The 24,408-nt window shown below is 45.1% G+C and overlaps 1 protein-coding gene across 1 annotated transcript; it reads right to left on the bottom strand.

Moving 5' to 3' along the window:
• Positions 1-10,548: 10,548 nt before the first annotated feature.
• Positions 10,549-17,459, bottom strand: LOC136287573 (serine/threonine-protein phosphatase 4 regulatory subunit 3B-like). Its single transcript, XM_066180356.1, has 11 exons — positions 16,911-17,459; positions 16,272-16,349; positions 15,943-16,056; positions 15,036-15,152; positions 14,693-14,824; positions 13,893-13,995; positions 13,301-13,459; positions 12,430-12,599; positions 11,966-12,105; positions 11,343-11,517; positions 10,549-10,774 (listed from the first exon to the last, which is right to left on the bottom strand). The coding sequence occupies exons 1-11, from the start codon at positions 17,457-17,459 to the stop codon at positions 10,691-10,693; spliced, it is 1,821 nt and encodes a 606-aa protein (XP_066036453.1). The 3' UTR covers positions 10,549-10,690.
• Positions 17,460-24,408: the final 6,949 nt, after the last annotated feature.

Below are 24,408 nucleotides of genomic sequence, written 5' to 3'. Positions count from 1 at the left end.
CAAAGAGATAGCAAGGCTGAGTAAAAGTAAAACCACGGTCAGCCCACAGCTGCTCGTGGGTTTTGATCAGAAAAGTGACTGAGGTGCCTGAATATTTTTAAGAACTGACACGTAATCTTGATCTAGATGTGCAAGTTGAGAGCAGAATCGGAGAAAACCTGATTTTGACAAGGGGATGTGGTGTTCAACAATGGAAAATGTCATATTTTTGAACATAATTGTCACAGGGCTACCTTTAGACTAAAGTCTGCTATGGCCCTGTGTCGCCCTGATTCTTTAGCCTTCTGATGACTGTTTATGTATTTCTAGTGGAGTCTCTCTTGAATGTAACATAAACAAGTAGATTGTTTTCATACCAGTCTGTGATGGACTGCTGAACTGACCACTGGGGTCAGAAAGGTGTTCCTCTCATCTCCTAATCCTTGACCAAACTCCAAAACCTATTTAAATCCCAAATGATAATGAACTTCCTTTTCTCTGCTCACCTCGGAACCTGAGTGAGTGTGGTTCTATCATGTCCCTACCGGCGACATCTGGTGACCTCCGACTGTGGCGATTGCAGTGTGTGGAGTCAGCTATAAGGTAATAGAGCTGGTTGGTAACTGGCTTTTCAAAAATGGTATTCTTTATCTCCAGGTTTGAGGCTTGGATCTTGCACCATTTGCAAGCCTCCCTGCAGCGGCAGAAGGTTGCTGTTTCTAGTGATGATTTTAAGCGTTTATATTATTATGGCAAATGCAATGGGTTTTTCCCAGAAGACTGGAGAGCCCTTTCACGGGAAGAGTGGGGCTGATTCGGTGTCCACATCATCCAGGCCATGTCTGCACGTGACGATGCAGACTTGGTGGAGTTACTGGAGCTCTGGAAGCAATGTGTTGATGTCATAAGCAGTTTTATGAGTTGGGAAGCTCCCGAGGGAGCCGGGGTCTCCCCTGGAAACGTTTCCATCTCGGATGCCGAGGCTGGGGGGAAAGAAGAAGCATCCCTCTCCGAGGCTGAGACAGGTTCCGAGTTGGACTGGGGGGAGGACGCAGCTCCCGGCTAGCCAGGCGGGGTCTCGCAGGGATCCGGGGAGCCGGCCGTGGCGGCCCCACCGATCCCGCCCGTCCCCGAGCCCAGGAGGCTGAAGAGGGGGGGGTTTCTGCCCCTCCCGGTGCTCTTCTGGCGCTGAGGGAGGGGGCGGGACTGAGTCCACCCGTCCCAGCGCCAAGGAGAAGGACAAGCGAGGCTGAAGCGGAGTCCCCGCCACGGGCGGCCGTGCCCGGCTCGGTGCCAGCCGCTGTGCCTGCGCAGGTCGCGGTGGACCCGAGGGACGGGCGGTCCGTCCCGCCCCCCGCGGGGCTGGCGGTGCCCCCGATGGTTCTCCGCGGCGCGGGCGGGGCGTTGCTGGCCGTAGGGCCGGGCCCCTCCTCCCCTGCGCCGGTGCCGCCTGGTGCTGTGGGTGACACGGCTTGCGGGGGGGCCCGGGCCGAGCGGCCCCATGCCGCCTCCTGCCCCCCCACGGCCCTTCCCCCGCCAGCGCCGCCCGCTCCTCCACAGACGGGCGAGTCTCGGGCGGCGGGGCGGGCCGGGGTCGCGGCTCCGCAAACCGCGCCCCTCCCGGCGTCCCGTTCCCCCCCTGCCCTGGATCCGAGGGGTCATGTGATGGGCTCCATCTGTCCCACGCTGGGTCCACATGTCCCGGCTGGACCCGTGGCTGTACCGAGGTCCCTCGTCCGGGCCATGCGGCCGGCGCTCCTGCCCTGCCGACAGGCACGGGCTCTTCGGGGCCCGTGAGCCCGGCCCTGCCGCCTCCCACAGAACCCGGGGCAGCGGCAGGGGCCGGTCCCGTGAGATGCGCTTTTAGCGCAGGCAGGGACATGGCCACCAGGAGGTCAGCGCCTCCTTGGAGTGACCACGATTGGTCAATTTGTGTTTTTTGAGTTTTCTGTTCACAAGACAGAGAGCCGGTGGTGAGAAGACAGCTGTTCTGAAGCTCCCGGGCTGGCTCAAGTTCACTGGACTGTTGTTATGGCCAGAGACTGCCCTGAAACGATTTGTACCCTGTCTGTCCCTTAGATAGACATCACGTTTCTTTCCCTTGCCCCTTGACCTCTGGAATGAACTGTCTCTCAAGACACAATCGTCGCCCTTCAGAACTTGGTACAGGAGCTGTTGGACCAGGATCATCTGGAACGTTTTACCAGTCTTGGGACACTCCTGCTCTCTGCATCGAAAAGAAGTCTGGGAAATGGAGGTTGTTACAAGACCTCTGAAAAGTTAATGCTGTGGTGGACAGCATGGGCATGTTGCAGGCTGGTACGCTGTTGCCCACCCTGCTTCCCTCAGATTGGCTGATCCTCATTGTGACTATGAACGATTGCTTTCTTGTGATACTTTTGTATCCTACAGGTATCACTGGCCGATGGAGATGAATGGTCCTATCCCTGGCACAGTTTGGACTGGGTCTTCCTGCCCCATCAGCCGCAGTAGACGGCAAGTACATAATCTGAGCTAATTGCTCGCTTTCAGCCTTCCAATTTAGTCACGGTTTTTCGTTTGTGGTCGACATAGCACAGCACTTGGGCCATCAAATTTTGAAGGAAGTCAGCAATGCTGCCTTGTTTCATTTTTGTTTCATTTGCTGAAGACCCTGTGTTACTGTGTTGTGTGCCACTGAGGCAAAAAAAAAAAAAAAAAAAACAAAAAAACAACAAAAAACAACGGGGAATGCAGGTTTCACCCTGCACACAGTGGATTGGCAAAGCTTTGTGTGCCATCGAGCACCTTATGGTCCCACAGAATTGTAATAACCCTGTGATGTTGAAAGATGGAGACCATGACCAAATCAAAAGCGAAGTGCATGAACTATGGAGTGGTGACTCAGATGCAGACGACGCGAGTGTTCACTCCAATGGTCCTTCAAAAAGAAAGATTTTTCTTCCTTCCTATTTCTTTTTTTTCCTAATGCAAAAAGGGTGAGATGTCGCCCTGATTCTTTAGCCTTCTGATGACTGTTTACATATTTCTAGTGGAGTCTCTCACGAATGTAACATAAACAAGTAGATTGTTTTCATACCAGTCTGTGATGGACTGCTGAACTGACCACTAGGGTCAGAAAGGTGTTCCTCTCATCTATCAATCCTTGGCCAAACTCCAAAACCTATTTAAATCCCAAATGATAATGAACTTCCTTTTCTCTGCTCACCTCGGAACCTGTATGAGTGTGGTTCTCTCATGTCCCTAACAGTGACAGCCCTACAGGCTGTGTTTTTTGAGAATTAAATTCATCATTGAAGTATTGTTTTCACAGAAGCTTTTTGAAGAAGGATAATTAATATATTTCCTTAAATTATTAATCATATAAATAATTTATTTTTATTAGTGTGTATATATATATATATATATTTTTATATTGTAAATATATTTATATGAGTATCATTTAATATTTTCATGAGTAATATTATTCCATAAAGGATTAAATGGAATGGTTCCACCTGAGTTTTAGCCAGCTTTCAGAACTCCTCCCACATCCAGCAAGCACTCGGGCAAAGCCATAGGACTGAAAAGAGCAACACAGTGTCAAGACTTGGCAAAAGAATCTTCTGGTGGTAGGTTCAGAGCCAATAATCTACTGGCCATGCTTTATTCCAAAGAGAAAACACTTGGGAAGATAAACCAAACCATGCTAAGCCTGCAGGGGTCAGAGCTGGTGCTGTGGCAGAAAGGGTAATTATGAAACACCACATATTTTAGATAACTGGGTTTGCCCCCACGCGATGTACACAGAGCAGCACAGACAACTCGGTAATTACTTTGCCCCTTTTCTCTTAAATAAATCAGAATTACACCATCCTTGGATTTATGTTGCTGCTGGTGGTGTTTTTTTTGGGTTTTGTTTGAGTTTTCACGTTTTGGGAGGTTTTCCTGTTTTCTTTCCTTGTTGTTGGGGTTTTGGGGTTTTTGGGTTTTGGGGGGGTTTTGTTTGTTTTGGTTTTTTTTTAAACAAGAATGCAGAAGATTGGGATGGAACATGAAGAACTTGCTTCCATGCACAATATTTTCTAATCAGAGGAATGAAAGGAAAGCCAGAGCAAATAAACAATTTAGTGATTTCTTATTAAGGTCACAGGAATTTTCTTAATGCAGCGTGATACTGACTGCCAGGAAACCTCACAGTGACCTAATAAATTCAGTATCATTACACTGCTGCCATCCAAGCATCCTGAGCCTATCTGGCATTAGGGAGGGTGACTAAAACAGGGGGAGGAAATGAGCTTTTACCTCTGAGATGCAAGTGGAGAAGCACTGCCAATCTGCATTTTGACCGTCTTTTGAGTGGTAAAGAACTTACACTGGAAGTATAAATATAAAACATATATTGGAAGCATATATTTTATATCTACACAAGAGAAATCTCAAACCGGTGAGTCGTACTGCTGTCACTCAGAGAGTGGAGGTGGGAGTGAGAAAAACAATGCCAACAATTAATGTTTACAGTGCAAAAAGGCACATCAAATTGACTTGTAATGGCCGGCTGTAGCACTGTTTCTAATTGGCATATCACTATGTAATTAGATGATCGTGCCGCATACTTGAGCAATAATGCAAAAACTAGATCATTTGTGGGAGAAAAAATACTCGGCTGGGTAATCAACACTGTGTATCTGCACTGAAGTTTGCCACATCTCATTCATCTTTTTAAAAATTCCTGAAATGTGCACACCATTGCAATTATGGCGGTGCCCCCCAGAAACCACCAGCCTTTCTGCCTCTACGCTTGAGCAGCTCCTGCTCTGAGGGGCTTCTTGTAGCAGCTACTCCATGAAAAAAATCCCAAACAAATAAAACCACATGTGCACACATGTATCTCTGCCACAATAAAAACCTTCACCAAGGTTTGTCCTTCATCAGCACAACCCTCTCTGACTGATCTCTCACAAATTAGCTGCAATGGCAGCTGAAGACATCAAAAACAGGCCTTGCCCATGACCTCCCTGGACAGAATTTATCCACATATGGATGGGGCTTTTTGCCACATGTGGATGGCACAGAAAGACTTTCTTAGAAGAGTAGGGTTCCCTGGATCTGCATTTGCACCCACATTTCATTAGCCATTTCAAACAAAGAGAAGCACTTAACTCGTCCTGATGTTTTACTAAACTTGAAAACCTGCAGGAGTTTTCCTGTGTGAACTGTTTTAAATTAAATTAATTAAATTTAAATAATTTCAACTGCTTTTTTCTTTTAGCTTAAATCAGAAGGTGGAACACCAGGTCTGACATTCATCTCAGGGCAAAATGCTGACACTGTGAATGGTGACACCATCAAAGTGCTCAGATAAGTTACTCTTTTTATTGCATTCTTTCAAAATTTAAGGAAAAAAATCGAACCACTTAAATATTCGATTTGGAAAAAAAATTAGAAGCGGTTCTCATGAAATAAAATTCTGACAAAAACTTTGAGGAGTCATGTTCTGGCATGACGCAACTCAGCAGTGGAGCCTATAGAACTGCACTGTTCATGTGCAATCAGTCCGAGTGCTCATTTCCCCTCTTCCAGCAAAACTCACATCCCAAAAGCAGCCAGATGTGGGTAGAGTTTTCCCACACCTCTTGTGACTGTAAATAGACAGCTGGCTAGAAAATCCACTTCTTTTGCGGAGTGTATTATGTTTGCATGTTTTGTTTATGGCATTAGTTTATTTAGGGTGAGAATGTCCTGCTGTGAGCTACTTTAATCTGAGAAAAAATTTCTGTCACTGGACAGTGGATACAGACAGTGTATTTTACAAGTTTCTTTCCACAAACTTGTTTGTTTTCTGTCAGAGGGATGAAGTACACAAAACTTTCCATAATAAGCCAGACAGAAGAGGGATCCTGGCTTTGGAGGAGTAGAGGGCAATATCAGTAGTAGAGAAAAAGGTACAAATGGAGAAAGCACGCTTGAGCTCTACACCCCTCGGCAGACTGACAGATAGCAATGTATTTTTGGTCATAATTATCCATCACAAATCAAGTTCTTATCCCCCCAAATGATAAACCCATTGGAAACTTCAATCGAAACTGATCGATGTCGAATTTCATGACAGGTGGCCTAAGGCAGAGAGCTGCACAGGAATAACATTTGCTCCACAGCATACAGCACTTGGCTTTTCATATTTTTCTCATTAGAGGAAAAGTCCTGGGATGGGTTCAACAAGTGACAATGCAGGAATGAGAAGCAGCAATGTCTCCCTGCAGTGAAGGGGAGCTGTGCTCCCTCCTCCTAGCCAGTCCTTCCATGCCGGAAAGCACAGTCTTCATTTGCCTCCTCTACTCTTCATTTCATCCACTCTTAAAAGACACACCCCTTTTGTCAATATTCAAGAAAGAGGAAATCATCAGTGAAGTAGTGCATTTTGCTTAGAGAGAAATGGAAATTCTCTCACTTTGAAGCATAACCAAATTCCCACCTCCGGAAGTTAGTAGAAGACTTTTCTTAGGGAGCAGATTTTTTTTGCATACATGCACACTTTCCTTCTGACCACCACCAGAGCAGAGGATAAATAGCAAGAAGGTAAAATGTGTCAAACCAAAGGTTTGCAGAGGTCAATATTCTCCCTCTAATTGTGAATATGGAGGCAGGCTGTTCTGTATCCTGTTAATTATTGTTATTTGTTGTCCCCTGCTGTCAGTTGTTTTTCCCCTTAGTGTTTTTTTTACTTTTCTCACTTTCATGCCCTATAAGACTTCATTGTTTCCTTAGGTTCATGCCTGGCCATATGAGGAGAATCCTACATGAAATGGATGGAAAAGGACAGGAGAAGAGCAAAGAGTCAGGCTTTTCCACATGGCATGGAATCCTATCCTTCTCCTCCCATTGTGTTTGTGGCATCTGCGTTTATTTACTCTCTTAAGATTCAAAGCAGAGGTTTTGCTGCTCTGCATCAAAACAAGTGTGAACACAGGCTGAAAACCATGAGCTGAATCTATAATGGATGACTCCTGAAACTGTTCAGAGATGCTCCATGAATATCTTAGTTAGAGATGGGTAGTAACTCAGCCCATGAATACCATATACAGTTATTGTCACATGGCCAATGAACAGGTGTAGAATGGTAAATCAGCAGCATTTGTCTCCATTTTTCCAAAGAATGCCTGAACCTTCTTTGAAACTTTGGAATACATGGAAGAGTAAAGTGTCTTGACTCTGTTCCCACTAATTTCAGTGGGGTTGAGAGACCTTCAGGAAATCAAGTCTCTCATGGGGTCTTATATTTGAATTTTTTTCTTCATGTCTATAAACAGAAGGGCTTCATCTTAATCTACACTAACTATATTTTCTCTTCTTTCTAGCTGGATATCATCAAAAGCAAGGATTAATTTATCAATATAAAGCTAAGCCAGATGAAAATCTATAAACTATGTACACTGTTTTTAGCACTTAGAACAGGTGTAATATTTATTTCCTACATAGTATCACTGGTGGAGGTATCAGTGTTTTGTGACTTCAGTTATTGAAAATGACAAGTAAAAATAAGAAAAAAGAAATCAGGATATGCCAATGTGATTTATATTCCTGGGCATTAAGACAAAGCTTTTTAAAACATGACAGGACACTGCTTTATTTAATAACTTTTCATCAGTCCTTGCTGGGTACTTCACTCTTCTCACTGAATACCAATGGACTCCAGACTAAACGATTTGACTAAGGTGAATACAGTACTAAAATTTTCGCTGTTGGCACTCCATGCATTACTCCAGCAATTCCTGGGGGAAGTCATCAAGCCCAGAAGTGGACGATCCAAGACGAAAACCTCAGGTCTGTCTGTGAGAACATGGTGTGAGTGACTATCCAGAGGGATAACTGGCCTCTCCAGCATTACACTGAGCTACTTTGCACCAGGAGGACAGAGATGAGTGTGCCAAGAGAGGAGCTGGCAGCAGCTCTGATTCTCAACCCATTTTGTCCCAAAGTACAGGTGGTTTTGAGGGTTTTTTTTGGTGGTTTCTGTTTGTTTGTTTGTTTGTTTGTTGTTTTTGTTTCATTGTTTTGGGTTTTTTCTTAAAAAGCAGCAATCCAGAAGACATTAATAAAATCCATTTGCCCTCTGACTTCAAGGAGCCAGACACCTGCCCCCAGACACCTGCCGCCATGATGGCATCCATGAAAAATCTCCACAAAGCAATTTCTCAGAAGTCTGCAGCTACCAAGCGCCAGTGCCCCCCCTTCACAAGGCTAAGATGGTGAAGTGCATTATTTATGGATTCAAATGGTACATTCTCTGTGGTGGTATGATTTTTATAACAAGTTTTAATGTAAGACAGCTGTTCTCTGTACCCCTGTTCAGTGCTGTTCTGCTTTTACATCCCTCTGTTTCCAGTTGAAAGCTCCTCCCTCAGCCTCCCCCAGATCCAACCCCTGTTTGGTTCACCTTTCCCGCCTTGGTTACCTGTCCATCATTTGTCGGGAAACCCTCCCACCCTGCCAGTCACGCAGGGCCTGTCCCCCAGGTCCGGGAGCTTCGAAGGGAGCTCTCTGGTGACTGGCTGGATGGGAGGCTTTCCCCTCCTTCCTTCTGCTCAGTGGTTAGTGTTAATGCCTGCTGTGCCAGCAGACACTCCCCAGTTATGCCCCATTGGTTGTATGTGTTCCCACCCTGAGTTTCCACCCACTGTAGAAAACCCCCTCCCTCCTGAGATTCAGGGTCTCTCTCTGAGGCATTGATCTTAGGGTGAGGCCTCCCTCCTTCCCTCCAATAAACCCAAGTATCAGCTGAGCCTCCGAGAGTCCCGTCTTTCTTCCTCCACCTTCGCAACGTGGCAGGGCAGGTCGGCAGCCAAGATCCCACTTTTACCTAGATCCTGTGGGGCCTGTTGGGGCTAGCCGAGCGTGGGAGGACATGCACTGCCACAATTCCCCTTCCAAAATAATCATTGTGTGATTGGGATAATGCCCTTGGTTGTCTGCCTGAGTGAAACTTGGGGAGAAAATATGTCTTGGCTTTCAGCCATTTGATCAGTAGTCAGAGCTGACTGAAAACTTACCATCAAGGCATTCAGGAATAATTAAGCTTCTCAAATAAGCAAAAAAGTTTCACAGCAGTACTCATCTTAACAGAATTTTAGATCAAGAAAATAAAAACCTGTCTTTTCCCCCTTCTAAAAATTTTTGCAATAATGTAGAAAGCAATTATGACAATAGTTCCCACTGTTTCTCCTCATTAACCTGTTCCCATTATCAATCCTTTTGTATAAGTAGGTGACTGTCAAGATTGCAACAGGGAATTATCACCTGTGTGTAAACCATAGGCCCAGTGTTCATGCCACTGCAGCCTTGGGGAGGTTTCAGAAGGAAGTTAAGAAAGGGTCTCCAGACCCCAGAGAGATTTACAGAGTGAAACAGGGGAAACTGAATCAATTTAGCATCTAAAAGAGAGAGTTAAGTGATAAATTTACTGGATGTGTCCACAGTGGCATAGTGGAAGCAAATACACCCAGGTTATGGTAGGATCTCTGTAGCTGAACAGTCACAGTAGCATGCGTTTGGCGTGTTAATTAACTCTGAGTTCATGATCTCTGCGTTAATTAACTCAGGAGTTAAGGCAGCTTTCAGGGCAAATTTTGCAGAGGGCACCGAGTCCTGGTTTTGCGAAACCAAGGGAGCAGAGGACTCATCTTGAGAAGTTTGAAGCCATTTGACACACTGGAAAGGATGTTTTGCCTCTTGACTTCCACGGCTAATTTGGAGAGATTCCACTTTTGACAAGTGTATGAAAACCATCCTTCTGCCCTGCATTGAAAAATAAATTTTCAAATCCAGTCCTTAAAACACCTTGCAGAACCAGACCCAAGCACAGGAACTGCATCACTGAAATACAGTGGATTGTAAGATATGGAATACTTGCTTTAGTTGCAGATTTTGAGATGTCCCCTGCAATTCAGTTTCAAAAGAGCAGAAATCGTTTCAAAACCCTGTCCTGGCTTGGCCCTGACAGATTGAAAGGGAAGCCAAGGGTGGGCTTACCCTTTGCACAGGGCATGACATCACTGAGTGCAGCAATAACTCACAGGAAAAGAAGCAAACACACAGTCAGTTTTCGTGTAACGTTTTATTAAAACAGTACTAACAAAAAACACATCTGAAGAAATGAAAGGGAAATTTTAATTCCTGAATTTTACAGTTTAAACATACCAACAAACAGTGTAAAACAAGTACATTCGAACTTTAATACAAAGGAAACTTCTGTGATGCAACAAACTGTCTTACATTCCTGTATGGAAAGAAATTTTTCAAACAAGAGTTATAATTAAAACTAGCTAGTACCGTAAACTAACTACTAACTATATCTCCAAAACATAGAAATGGCTTCGCATTAAACTATTCCAGGAGAAACAGACCTATTTTATGTTACTATATATTACTAGTATATTGAATAATATAACACATTAGCACATATTATATTCTTTTACTTGAATATTCTATTACCTATATAATATATTCTATTACCTATATAATATGCTCTATTACTTATATTATTTTATATTATTTTGTATTACAACATATCCATATATAACCAGTAAATTATATTATATTTTTATTGAATAATAACCTATATTACAAGACAGGTCTATGTGATGGATTGCAGCTGGTCCCGTATTTTGACATTAAACAGCTGCAGCACTGGAAAACTCATCCTAAAAGTTCTTCTATAAAATGTCAGTCACCTTTAGGGATCCCGGCGAGCTCTTTTCTTTGGTGGTGTCTCATCATCTTCGTCATCGTGAAAACCAAATATTTCAAACAGACCTCTCTGCAAATTAGAAAATGGTTAAAATGAAAAATGAAATTCCCACATTGAAAAAATGCACCCCGCACATCTGTTTTGCCCCCAAGTCTTAGAGGTGAGCAATAAAATTCTTGCCAGTTCTCTGTAGCTGCTCAGAAGCTAAGATTTGAATAATGCTCAGCTGTAAAAGGCACAAAAGAGGTATCACTCCCTGCATTTTGTCTGCTTAAAACCACTTCTTAATCCCCTGATGGGGAACAGATACCAAAAAAGGAAATTCCATCTGTGTATCACACCAGCTGGGCAGGGTAGAAAGCCAAGGAGTAGCAACAGTTGAGTCATGCGGAAGAGGCAAAATTGTGCCCACCAGATTAACAACTGACTCCAGTCCCACCTTATCCTCATCAAACCTTACCCCAGACCAGTCAGGGTTTCACTCTTGGTGGAATTAGTCAGGGATTTGTGTGTATTTATCCCCGAGATACCCTGTACAAGGCTATTGCTGACTGTGCCACATCACACCCAGAGAAGCTCCGAGGCTGCTCTGCGGTCCTGTGTGAGGACAGGAGCCTCCATGAAACTTCTCTCCCACCTTGGGGAATTCCAGCGCTGTGGTCAGGCTTCTGTAGGTTGTGGAGGAGTCACTGCAGCTTGGTTTAGATGTTGCAGCTGCCTTCCCTTCACCTGCACTGAACTTCAGATCTTCACGCACTGGGGAGACTCTTGGTTCTTTGGCACGTGTCTCAACAGGCAATGCGGAGGGGACACTGCAAGAGACACAGGACAAGTGATTGAAGCTTTTCCTGATGTTTCAGACTCAGCCAGGTCATCAATGGGCTTCCAAAGAATTAGAATGAAGGAAGTGACTTGGAGAAAGCAATCCAGCTCCATCCCTGCTTCCACCCTCACCGTAAGCTTCACAAATACCCAGGTGATAATGAGGCAGACTCAATCCTAACTCAGAAGAGCAGAGCAAGATTCTGCTCTTCCAGAGCTGGCAGTTTTCTGAACAGGACATTTAATCTACTGGCCACATCAGCTCTACTCAAAGAAAGCTAGGTGGGGGTTTACTGCAAAAAGTTTTCAGCAAGAATGAAATCCAACCCCAATCCCAGCCACCTGCTTCTGCTGCTCTCTGGAAAGTTAAAAACCAACCAGGCAGGCCTGCAGAATGCCAGCCACTGGCAGCCTCATGAGACAGAAACTGGGCCATACCTGTCCACTTTCTTTCTTTCCTCCTCTTTCGCTGGGTCCTGTTTTGTCTTCAGGCCCTGGAATGCCTGAGTGGGTTTGACAGATTCCAGTGCATCAGAGAAGTTCTCAACTAAATGTGCAATAAGCAACTGAATATTCTCCTGAATAAGAACAAAAACAAGGTTTCAGTCTCAAATGTTCACAGGCAGAAAGTCAGAAAGCTTTTTGGAAAGTAACTGATTCCTTGTCCAGAGCCAAAATATTCTTGTCAAGAACAAACGGGAAGCAATCAGATTTATTCTTAGGGAAAGAGCTGAGATCTAGAAAGATTCAACTTCCCTTAGAAATGAACAATAGACTCAGCAAAGTCCCAGCTCCATTTGTGAACCTTCCATTAAAACAGGACATTTGCTATCTTGGAGATCCGCCTTTGGCCTCTGGCAATGCCATGGACATGTCAGTGCTGAGGCTGCTGCTGAACTCACCCTTTGGATGAATTTAAACATTTCCATCGAGGTAGATTTCAGCAGGTTGCGCTTATCCTTGTTGTACAGCACAGCGTTTAAAACTGGCTCAAACAGGTTCCCCAGGGTGATGTAACGGTTGTAAAGGTCATCCTTCAGGCCAATTATCTTCCTCATAAAGCGAAGAGCACCTGTGTGAAGAAAAGACATTCAAGTATTCAACAACCAGATGCTGGGGCTCTCACCTTGCTGTGAAAAAAACTGAAAAACTTGGTGTTATCCTGAGAGGAAGATGCACCCCCAAAGTGCAAAAAGCAGCATTTGTTGGCATTTCTTTCCTTCTTGGACTTTTCTCTGGTATTTGAAGGTCATCAGGAACCATGGATTTCTTCCTCCAGTCCAGCAGCAATGCATGCCAGCATGCATGCAGTTCAACTATTAACGCCTTCCTGTGCTTTTTTTCCCCTTGTTCCCCTCCCAGAACCAGCCCTGAGTCTTTAAAGATCCTGGGTCACAGAATTTCATTCACTCTCCACAGGGAGTACCAGATTGAGAACATTATTAAGAAAGGACACAACTTCCACTGAAATGAGGAGAGAAACCTGATCACAAAGGATCCTGTCATGAAGATCTGAAAGGATCCCTGCAGACTTCAAAAGAGACAACAATCCTCCTCCCACCAGAAACTGCATTGGTCTGTGCTTACAGACAGCTGCTCTTTTACAAAAAAAAAAAAAAAGAAGACAAACCTCTTTTTTCCCAAATTACTTAATTGACACCAGTGAAACACAGCAAACGAACAGGAATTCTGAGTTCAGGTGTACATTGGTACACCTTCCACACAGGACACACAAAGCCTGAAGAAGGCAATCTCAACAGTTCCAATACTCACTCAAGGCCAGAAATTTGTGTTTGGACTTCATCAGGACCAGTGCTGGTCTTAGCAGATCTTTCTTGGTAATGTACATCTTCATGTGATACTGGTGTCGTTGCACACAATAAGAGAGCATCGCCAAAACTGAGGCAAGTATTTTTGCTTTTTGATAATTATCTACAAGAAAAATTAATGCCTTGGGTTATACAAAAAATTCAATAACGTCCTGTCAGCATACACTGAGCTCAGTTGTTTTTCCAGTTCCTGGCATATTTGTAGTGGATTTTTGTTTTACTGGATTGCTTTGGGAAGCAGCACATTGGGTCAGAACAAAACAATAAACACAGCTACAGCTTTTTTTTTTGCCTTTGCAGTCAATATTCTTTAAAATTAGACTAATAAAACTATGACGTTATTCTCAATATACATGAGGGAAGTGCGTCTTTACAAAGCACACCATCAAGCTATGTCAGCATTCACAGCTTCAGGAAAGGAAGACTGAGGCAGGAGCAGCAGTAAGCATGTTCCCAGAAGGCATCACAGGTCTATTGCTGTTTACCAGGACTGTGAGGCCCTTCAAAGGGGAAAGAAAAATTAAAATTGTCATTACCTATTTCCTGGTATGGTTCTGATGTGGCAGCCAGCAGCGGCGCAGTAAGAAGTTGAATGTAACGGTCGTAGAAGATATCCAGAAATTCAAATACTTCCAAATGCTGAAACAGCAATAACTTCATTAAACACTGGCATTCACATTTAATCTTTTAAATATAAAAAGAGTAATAACAGAAGAAACAGCCTACAAAGGATTCTGCTGAGTTCTTTGGGTCTGCAGCACTGTCTTCACATAGGATCAATTTCTTTCTTTTGGGGCAAACGTGTGAGACATGCAAGCAAGCTAGCTATCATTAAAAGAATCCCCAGCATGGACGCAAATATATACTGAAAAAAGCCCATCAATGACTCAAAGTGCTTGACAAAGTGTCTTTAAAGCATTCTGAAATTCTGAAAATAGTTTTGCCCAGAACAAATATCTGTAAACCATTTTACAGGTATTCTGCTACGTTACAATGTATTGAAATCTTTCAGGATTAATCCTCCAGATGGAGAGAGCTATGGTCAGACAGGGCTATGGCACTGACACCTATGAATTTAACAATTGAAATAATGGTTAACTAATGCTTAATTATTTAACCATTTAATATTGGCCCAGTGCCCTACACACATGCCTTCCATTAGCAAAATTAGCTTATCTTTTGCTTATTTAAAGTCACTATCAGACCACACTTCACTCAATTAAAAAAAAAACCCTATAATTTTGTCTCCTTTGCCCGCAATAACAGCAATAGAGTGTATCAGGCTTTTAAGTTTGCCAAGACAGTGTCATGTCTTCTGCCATTCATGTTCACTTACACTAATTCTGGCCATCATTTTGTCTGTGTTGATCAGAGCACAAAGTATCTTCATTAACTGATGTTTTCCTCCAAATTGAGGGTCGGTGGTACAGATCATCTGCTCTATGACCTTAGTGATGAGATGGGTATCCTAAAAAAAACCAAAAAATACAAAACAAACAAAAATCAGAGAGAGAAGTCAAAAAATAATTACTCACAGGAATGATATGAGTTCCCCAACTTTCTGCAGTAATTTTAAAATAAAAATTAAAACCCAGAAACTGAGATTTTATTTTGCTGGTTGTTTTCCTGTTTTCCCTAAAAGTGGTGTATTCAAAATCTCCAAACCACTTGTTACTTACATTCTCACTCTGCCGGGCCTCTTGCAGTACAAAATCTTGGGCTGTGGCTGGACTAAATTGTACTAGATAAGACAATATATCTGTAGCAGCAGATCTAACTTGCAGATTGTCCATTGCCTTACCAAAAATAAGAAAAAAAAACCAAAAGAGGTTCACTTGTTAGAGAGAATCACATTTGGTATTTATTATCACGTGCAGCTGCAAGGAAGAGGCAGTTCAAAAGTGGAGAACATTTTGTTTCAAAAATTTTCATGAGAAACATGATAATATGGTCACAGAAAAACAACAAGGAACCAGGCAAATATTTTTCTTTCCCTACTGTTTTCCTCCTTTAGAAAGGGCACAAGACTTTTTGTGAATTTGACAGCCCTAACATAGGCTGGAAACATTCACAACATCCAACTTGCTTGAATATCTAAGACTTTCTTGATATTCTGTACCTGCTATTCACAATTTATTCATTTTGTACTAAAGGACCAACTGAACAAATCAAGTTGTACAACAGTTTCTGTGCCCATTTACAGGCAACAAGAATTCAGACCTTCCCTTAAGGGATGTGATTTTCTCTGATAAAAATCCAGCAATCAAGCTTCCACATCAAAAAGTCCCTTTCACCTTTTGACTGCCTGGACACGAGGGTTTCACTGCCCTCAGACTTCTCCCTCATGAAAAGTAAAAAATAGCAAGAGCAGTCAAGCCAGGCTTCTCCAGAGCAGAACTGTCGGAAGCTTCTGCATTCTGGACATCACCAGAAATCTCCACTCTCAGCAGAGCAAAGCGCTCCAATCAGACTTACAAAAGAAATGCTCGGCAGATTTAAAAAAAAAAATAAAAGGAATAAAAAAAACCCGCAAATGGCTGTGGGCTTTTCTAGTTTTGTTAAAGGCAGTTCTAAGTTTTCACTTACCATTAACTTTTCAAGAATTGGAAGAATTTGCAACTTTAACAAAGTTTGAAGGAATTCCTTTCTTCTCTCACGAAATGACAAAGAAAAGGCACAGAATTCATTGAAAATCTTCATCTGGTGCGCAGGAAAAAAAAAATAAATTATTGTGTATTCAAGTCAGAAAGCTCCCTGAAAGGATGAAACAGTTACAATTTTTACCGGGGAGGTGTACTGGCTGATTCTCTAGAAATACTTCTAAGACTGCAGAACTCTCAGAACAGTTTCTCTTTCTACTTTTTGCCTGTCATTTATTTAAAGCCTTTGAGAAGCCACCAAGCCTGCTGACTTACCAATTGACATTGTTGCTCAGCAGGTGTAGCTTCATTTGTTAGTTGTGCTAAAACTTCAGGCAAAAACGCCTCATCTTTCTGTGGAGCACACAAAAAGAACACAAATTAGGCAGTGATCCTGGAAAGTGAAAAACATGGTCCTTTTAGGACCCCACCCTGCACAAAGCCAAACTTCCCACACTGCCATTGCTTTTGTCACAAAGAAGGCAAATGCTAGAGTACACATCCACCAGAATCATTTCCAGTTTACAGCAGCTCCAGGAAAGGGTTTGGCGCTTTCTGCCATATTTGCACCCCTTTACAGAGAAAACATTGTAATAAATGTCCCTGGAAGTTGCATGTTCCTGAAATACTTAAACAAAAGCAGATCCAAAGGTTTGCTTGGCAACCAAAGAGAAGCACTTGATCTTGTTACAGCCCATAAAAAGTATTAAGATACTCAACCAAAATTTATCAGTTTGAAAATACAAAATCCAAGGGATCAGGAAGAAGGGAAAGCATTCAAAACATTGTGCAAATGAAAGTGCCTGTGATTAACTTCAACACTGTTCACCAGCTGTAAACCAATTCCAAACTACAGCCAGCGGGATCTCTACAGCTCCCATCTAAGCTGCATTAAAAAAAAAAAAAACCACTTACTTGCAACCCACATAAAATCTTCTCTTTGCTGGAGCTGATGAAGGACTTGAGGGTAGAAAGACGACCACCTTCAAAATCGGATGGCTTAGGCGTGATGATGGCCAGAATGTACTGTGCCCTGAACGCCTGGCTGATTCTTTCCTTGAGGTGAGGGTCTTTGATTGGAATAACCTCATGAAGCTTTGCTGTTTTGGCTAAGGATTCCCTGTGCTGTGCTGGCTGAGGCAAACAGGGATCGTACTCCAGGCATCCGGCAACACCCTGAATACACTGGTCAGAAAACAGCACCTCAAACAGGATGGCTTGGTCTAGGTACACAATTCCTCTGACAGTATGGAACAGGAGGTGCAAGGCTTCGGTGTTCTTCTCTCTCTCACAGATCTGGAAAAGCTCTAGGAGCTTTGGGATATAGCCTTTGCTCTCCAAGGCCAGTGCCAGCGTGGCCGACTGGCTGCGTGAGAGGCGGATGGAGGTCACCAGCTCTGCAAGCTCCGCAAGCCAGGAAAGCTCACAGGTAGGAAGGTCTGTGAAATTACCTATCCCACCCATTGCTTCAGACATTCTTCTTTGAATTCAGGAAGGTCCTGGGTTGATTCCACAGAGTGGCACACCAGTACCCAAAGGAGGCCGAGAGAGAGGCAGGACAGGACAGCTCACGCTGCAGCGCCCTTGTGCTGCTCTGCTCCCAACTGCCACGGGTGCTCTTCACCCGTTGCTGTTACCTGGAGCAGAGCCTGCTGATTGGTCCATCCCTCCAACTCCCAAACCCGAGGGAGGTCATGACTGCCAGGGGTCGTGACACATGACCAACGGTTCTTTTTGGCCGTTGACGTTTTGGAACCTCTAAAACCCCTCCCCAGTACCTGCTGGGGGCCTACAAGTAGGCCAAAAGGTGGCTTCCCAAGGGCAGGCAGGGAAAAGGGTAACAGCCTTAAGCTGTTTCTTATAGGATATTAGGAAGAAATGCTGGACTACAAGAGTGGTGAGGCCCAGCTTGCCCACCCCATCCCCGGAGCTGTTGAAGGCCAGGCTGGATGGGGCTTTGAGCTACCTGGTCTGGTAGAAGTTGGAACCAGCTGAGCTTTTAGGTCCCTTCCAAACCTAACTATGGTCAAATTGTCATCATGGAAGCATGCTGGGATGCTCCTCCAAGGGGACCACTTCCCCACTGTAGCTGAGGGCTATGGTGTTGGAACCCTGGAAACTTCGATTTGAAGCCTATGGGCTATGGGCTTTTCAGAAGCAAGAGGCTAGGAAGGGAGGGATTCAATCTTAAGGAAACTTCCCTGTGCAAGCACCCAAGAGCCACTCTGGAGTCACTCTCACATCACCTCATGTGGGACCCAACACAACGTGGGCCTTCACGACTATACCCTCCACACTCACACTGTCAGACCAGGTTTCCTTAACCCTGGGTTTCCCATAGCAGAGTCACAGATGTCCAGATCCTCAGAACAGATAAATCACGATGCAGTAGCTAAATAACACAATAACACCTCAAGCTGGTGCCTCCAAGGAGGGACCTGGAATAAAGGAACCCCTGTGCTTTTATCCCCTCACTGTCTAAGGTCATGAAGCCCTGGGGCTCATCAGCTCCTGCTGTGTCTCTGAGTGTCTGGTCCCCTGGCTGCCCCACAGCTCCCTGTGCCCTTTGGAATGCAAAGGGGAGCTCATGGCCTCTTGCCCTGGGCTGGGGCTCCTGCTCCCAGAGAGCTCAGCCTGCATTTTGTGCTGCAGCTGCATCCCCATTTACCTGCACTGAATAGATCGTTTAACACCTGCCTCACCAACATCTGCTGGGAAAGGAACACAGCTGGCTTCAAGAAACCAAGGGCACTCCTGGAGTGTGTGGAGCACAATTTTCTGATCTAGCTATTAGATGAGCCATCCAGAGGTTGTGGATGCCCATCCCTGCAAGCGTTGAAGGCCAGCCTGGATGGGGCCCTGAGCAACTGTGTCTAGTGAGAAGCCCATGGCAGAGGGATGATCTTTAAGGTCCCTTCCCATGAAAACCATTTTAGGATCCTATGATTTGGAAGAGCTAGAAAACCAGCAATAACTGTATCGTGGCTCTTTAGCCCATGTTGGCTTGGTAATAGCAGCTGTTCTTTCTCTTTTCAGTAAATGCAAAGAATAATCCGTGTTTGTGCAACACCTTAGAGATCTCATACTACATTCTAAGTGTCCTTCTCCCATCAGCTAATTTCAAGCTGCTACATGTCCCTTCATACCACATTCGCTAAGGGCCACACTGGCCATTCCAGCAATAGGACACATGCTGCTATACAGGGAGACACCAGTGACAATGAATAATCCCACTTAGCCCATTATGGCTGGAAAGCCTTTGGAAATCAGATGGCAATGAACAGGTGCAGAGCTTCACGGTTAAGGGTGCGTCGCAGCTTCTTCTACCCATGGTGATGCCTTAAAGAACCTATAAATGAAACAACACACACTTTCAAGATAAGATTGGTAGAGGAGGTGATATAAAGGCTGGTGTTTATTGGAGGCCTCCAGGGGCAGATATGGAGAACGTCCAAAAACACGCACACCCCCCACCCCCAGGGTGAATACAATTTTCTAAGTTGAGCAAATTAGCATAATTGACAAAAATCACCAATTAGAGACATAACTGGTGAGGCGGTTTCCCCCCCGTTCAACCCTTTTCTGAATCCCACCTCCCCTTTTTAGGGACTAAATGTTCTTGATGAAAACGTGTCTCAAAGAGCTGGTTTTGACCTTGGTTCCTAGGGAGACCAAGATAGGAAGTGGCCCTGTAATACCTGAGTCTTGGAGCTCTGGAATGTGTTTTGTCTTTCTGCCTGGGGAGAAAAGGTAAGGAAAAGTACTGGGACTACGAATACACTACAAATACATATGTCAAGAGTACAGAGAATACATAAAAGAAAAAAGGCAAAAATCAGTTTGGCAACAATGGAAAACTGCGTCTGAAACAGGCCAAGCCTATGTCAATCCATCAAAATGAAGTAGTAATTTACAAAAGCCCCTTATAATACTATAGTAGCAGAGAGTCCTTAGAGCGCGAGAATCAGATGTCATACACACACAAATAAGCACAGAATCCCCTCAAGTACCAACGTCTATTTTTATCATCCAAGCATACAAAGAGATAGCAAGGCTGAGTAAAAGTAACACCACAGTCAGCCCACAGCTGCTCGTGGGTTTTGATCAGAAAAGTGACTGAGGTGCCTGAATATTTTTAAGAACTGACACGTAATCTTGATCTAGATGTGCAAGTTGAGAGCAGAATCGGAGAAAACCTGATTTTGGCAAGGGGATGTGGTGTTCAACAATGGAAAATGTCATATTTTTGAACATAATTGTCACAGGGCTACCTTTAGACTAAAGTCTGCTATGGCCCTGTGTCGCCCTGATTCTTTAGCCTTCTGATGACTGTTTACGTATTTCTAGTGGAGTCTCTCTTGAATGTAACATAAACAAGTAGATTGTTTTCATACCAGTCTGTGATGGACTGCTGAACTGACCACTGGGGTCAGAAAGGTGTTCCTCTCATCTCCCAATCCTTGACCAAACTCCAAAACCTATTTAAATCCCAAATGATAATGAACTTCCTTTTCTCTGCTCACCTCGGAACCTGAGTGAGTGTGGTTCTATCATGTCCCTACCGGCGACATCTGGTGACCTCCGACTGTGGCGATTGCAGTGTGTGGAGTCAGCTATAAGGTAATAGAGCTGGTTGGTAACAGGCTTTTGCAAAAATGGTATTCTTTATCTCCAGGTTTGAGGCTTGGATCTCGCACCATTTGCGAGCCTTCCTGCAGCGGCAGAAGGTTGCTGTTTCTAGTGATGATTTTAAGCGTTTATATTATTATGGCAAATGCAATGGGTTTTTCCCAGAAGACTGGAGAGCCCTTTCACGGGAAGAGTGGGGCTGATTCGGTGTCCACATCATCCAGGCCATGTCTGCACGTGACGATGCAGACTTGGTGGAGTTACTGGAGCTCTGGAAGCAATGTGTTGATGTCATAAGCAGTTTTATGAGGTGGGAAGCTCCCGAGGGAGCCGGGGTCTCCCCTGGAAACGTTTCCATCTCGGATGCCGAGGCTGGGGGGAAAGAAGAAGCATCCCTCTCCGAGGCTGAGACAGGTTCCGAGTTGGACTGGGGGGAGGACGCAGCTCCCGGCTAGCCAGGCGGGGTCTCGCAGGGATCCGGGGAGCCGGCCGTGGCGGCCCCACCGATCCCGCCCGTCTCCGTGCCCAGGAGGCTGAAGAGCGGGGGGGTTTCTGCCCCTCCCGGTGCTCTTCTGGTGCTGAGAGAGGGGGCGGGACTGAGTCCACCCGTCCCAGCGCCAAGGAGAAGGACAAGCGAGGCTGAAGCGGAGTCCCCGCCACGGGCAGCCGTGCCTGGCTCGGTGCCAGCCGCTGTGCCTGCGCAGGTCGCGGTGGACCCGAGGGACGGGCGGTCCGTCCCGCCCCCCGCGGGGCTGGCGGTGCCCCCGATGGTTCTCCGCGGCGCGGGCGGGGCGTTGCTGGCCGTAGGGCCGGGCCCCTCCTCCCCTGCGCCGGTGCCGCCTGGTGCTGTGGGTGACACGGCTTGCGGGGGGGCCCGGGCCGAGCGGCCCCATGCCGCCTCCTGCCCCCCCACGGCCCTTCCCCCGCCAGCGCCGCCCGCTCCTCCACAGACGGGCGAGTCTCGGGCGGCGGGGCGGGCCGGGGTCGCGGCTCCGCAAACCGCGCCCCTCCCGGCGTCCCGTTCCCCCCCTGCCCTGGATCCGAGGGGTCATGTGATGGGCTCCATCTGTCCCACGCTGGGTTCACATGTCCCGGCTGGACCCGTGGCTGTACCGAGGTCCCTCGTCCGGGCCATGCGGCCGGCGCTCCTGCCCTGCCGACAGGCACGGGCTCTTCGGGGCCCGTGAGCCCGGCCCTGCCGCCTCCCACAGAACCCGGGGCAGCGGCAGGGGCCGGTCCCGTGAGATGCGCTTTTAGCGCAGGCAGGGACATGGCCACCAGGAGGTCAGCGCCTCCTTGGAGTGACCACGATTGGTCAATTTGTGTTTTTTGAGTTTTCTGTTCACAAGACAGAGAGCCGGTGGTGAGAAGACAGCTGTTCTGAAGCTCCCGGGCTGGCTCAAGTTCACTGGACTGTTGTTATGGCCAGAGACTGCCCTGAAACGATTTGTACCCTGTCTGTCCCTTAGATAGACATCACGTTTCTTTCCCTTGCCCCTTGACCTCTGGAATGAACTGTCTCTCAAGACACAATCGTCGCCCTTCAGAACTTGGTACAGGAGCTGTTGGACCAGGATCATCTGGAACGTTTTACCAGTCTTGGGACACTCCTGCTCTCTGCATCGAAAAGAAGTCTGGGAAATGGAGGTTGTTACAAGACCTCTGAAAAGTTAATGCTGTGGTGGACAGCATGGGCATGTTGCAGGCTGGTACGCTGTTGCCCACCCTGCTTCCCTCAGATTGGCTGATCCTCATTGTGACTATGAACGATTGCTTTCTTGTGATACTTTTGTATCCTACAGGTATCACTGGCCGATGGAGATGAATGGTCCTATCCCTGGCACAGTTTGGACTGGGTCTTCCTGCCCCATCAGCCGCAGTAGACGGCAAGTACATAATCTGAGCTAATTGCTCGCTTTCAGCCTTCCAATTTAGTCACGGCTTTTTCGTTTGTGGTCGACATAGCACAGCACTTGGGCCATCAAATTTTGAAGGAAGTCAGCAATGCTGCCTTGTTTCATTTTTGTTTCATTTGCTGAAGACCCTGTGTTACTGTGTTGTGTGCCACTGAGGAAAAAAAAAAAAAAAACAAAAAAAAAAACAACGGGGAATGCAGGTTTCACCCTGCACACAGTGGATTGGCAAAGCTTTGTGTGCCATCGAGCACCTTATGGTCCCACAGAATTGTAATAACCGTGTGATGTTGAAAGATGGAGACCATGACCAAATGAAAAGCGAAGTGCATGAACTATGAAGTGGTGACTCAGATGCAGACGACGCGAGTGTTCACTCCAATGGTCCTTCAAAAAGAAAGATTTTTCTTCCTTCCTATTTCTTTTTTTCCTAATGCAAAAAGGGTGAGATGTCGCCCTGATTCTTTAGCCTTCTGATGACTGTTCACATATTTCTAGTGGAGAGTCTCACGAATGTAACATAAACAAGTAGATTGTTTTCATACCAGTCTGTGATGGACTGCTGAACTGACCACTGGGGTCAGAAAGGTGTTCCTCTCATCTATCAATCCTTGATCAAACTCCAAAACCTATTTAAATCCCAAATGATAATGAACTTCCTTTTCTCTGCTCACCTCGGAACCTGAGTGAGTGTGGTTCTCTCATGTCCCTAAAGGTGACAGCCCTACAGGCTGTGTTTTTTGAGAATTAAGTTCATCATTGAAGTATTGTTTTTCACAGAAGCTTTTTGAAGAAGGATAATTAATATATTTCCTTAAATTATTAATCATATCAATAATTTATTTATATCAGTGTGTATATATATATTTGTATATATTGTAAATATATTTATATGAGTATCATTTATTATTTTCATGAGTAATATTATTCCATAAAGGATTAAATGGAATGGTTCCACCTGAGTTTTAGCCAGCTTTCAGAACTCCTCCCACATCCAGCGAGCACTCGCGCAAAGCCATAGGACTGAAAAGAGCAACACAGTGTCAAGACTTGGCAAAAGCATCTTCTGGTGGTCGGTTCAGAGCAAATAATCTACTGGCCATGCTTTATTCCAAAGAGAAAACACTTGGGAAGATCAACCAAACCATGCTAAGCCTGCAGGGGTCAGAGCTGGTGCTGTGGCAGAAAGGGTAATTATGAAACACCACATATTTTAGATAACTGGGTTTGCCCCCACGCGATGTACACAGAGCAGCACAGACAACTCGGAAATTACTTTGCCCCTTTTCTCTTAAATAAATCAGAATTACACCATCCTTGGATTTATGTTGTTGGTGGTGTTTTTTCGGTTTTGTTTGAGTTTTCATGTTTTGGGAGGTTTTCCTGTTTTCTTTCCTTGTTGTTGGGGTTTTGGGGTTTTTGGGGGGTTTTGTTTGTTTGTTTTTTAAACAAGAATGCAGAAGACTGGGAAGGAACATGAAGAACTTGTTTCTATGCACAATATGTTCTAATCAGAGGAATGAAAGGAAAGCCAGAGCAAATAAACAATTTAGTGAATTCTTATTAAGGTCACAGGAATTTTCTTAATGCAGCGTGATACTGACTGCCAGGAAACCTCACAGTGACCTAATAAATTCAGTATCATTACACTGCTGCCATCCAAGCATCCTGAGCCTATCGGGCATTAAGGAGGGTGACTAAAACAGGGGGAGGAAATGAGCTTTTATCCCTGAGATGCAAGTGGAGAAGCACTGCCAATCTCCATTTTGACCGTCTTTTGAGTGGTAAAGAACTTACACTGGAAGTTATAAAACATATATTGGAAGCATATATTTTATATCTACACAAGAGGAATCTCAGACTGGTGAGTC

The sequence above is a fragment of the Chamaea fasciata genome, unplaced genomic scaffold (genome assembly GCF_029207755.1).
Source record: "Chamaea fasciata isolate MVZ Bird 193981 ecotype frontalis unplaced genomic scaffold, bChaFas1.0.hap1 SCAF_3, whole genome shotgun sequence".
Lineage (NCBI taxonomy): Eukaryota > Metazoa > Chordata > Aves > Passeriformes > Sylviidae > Chamaea > Chamaea fasciata.
Note: the sequence above shows the minus strand (reverse complement) of the source record. Positions and strands in the feature narration are given on the sequence as shown.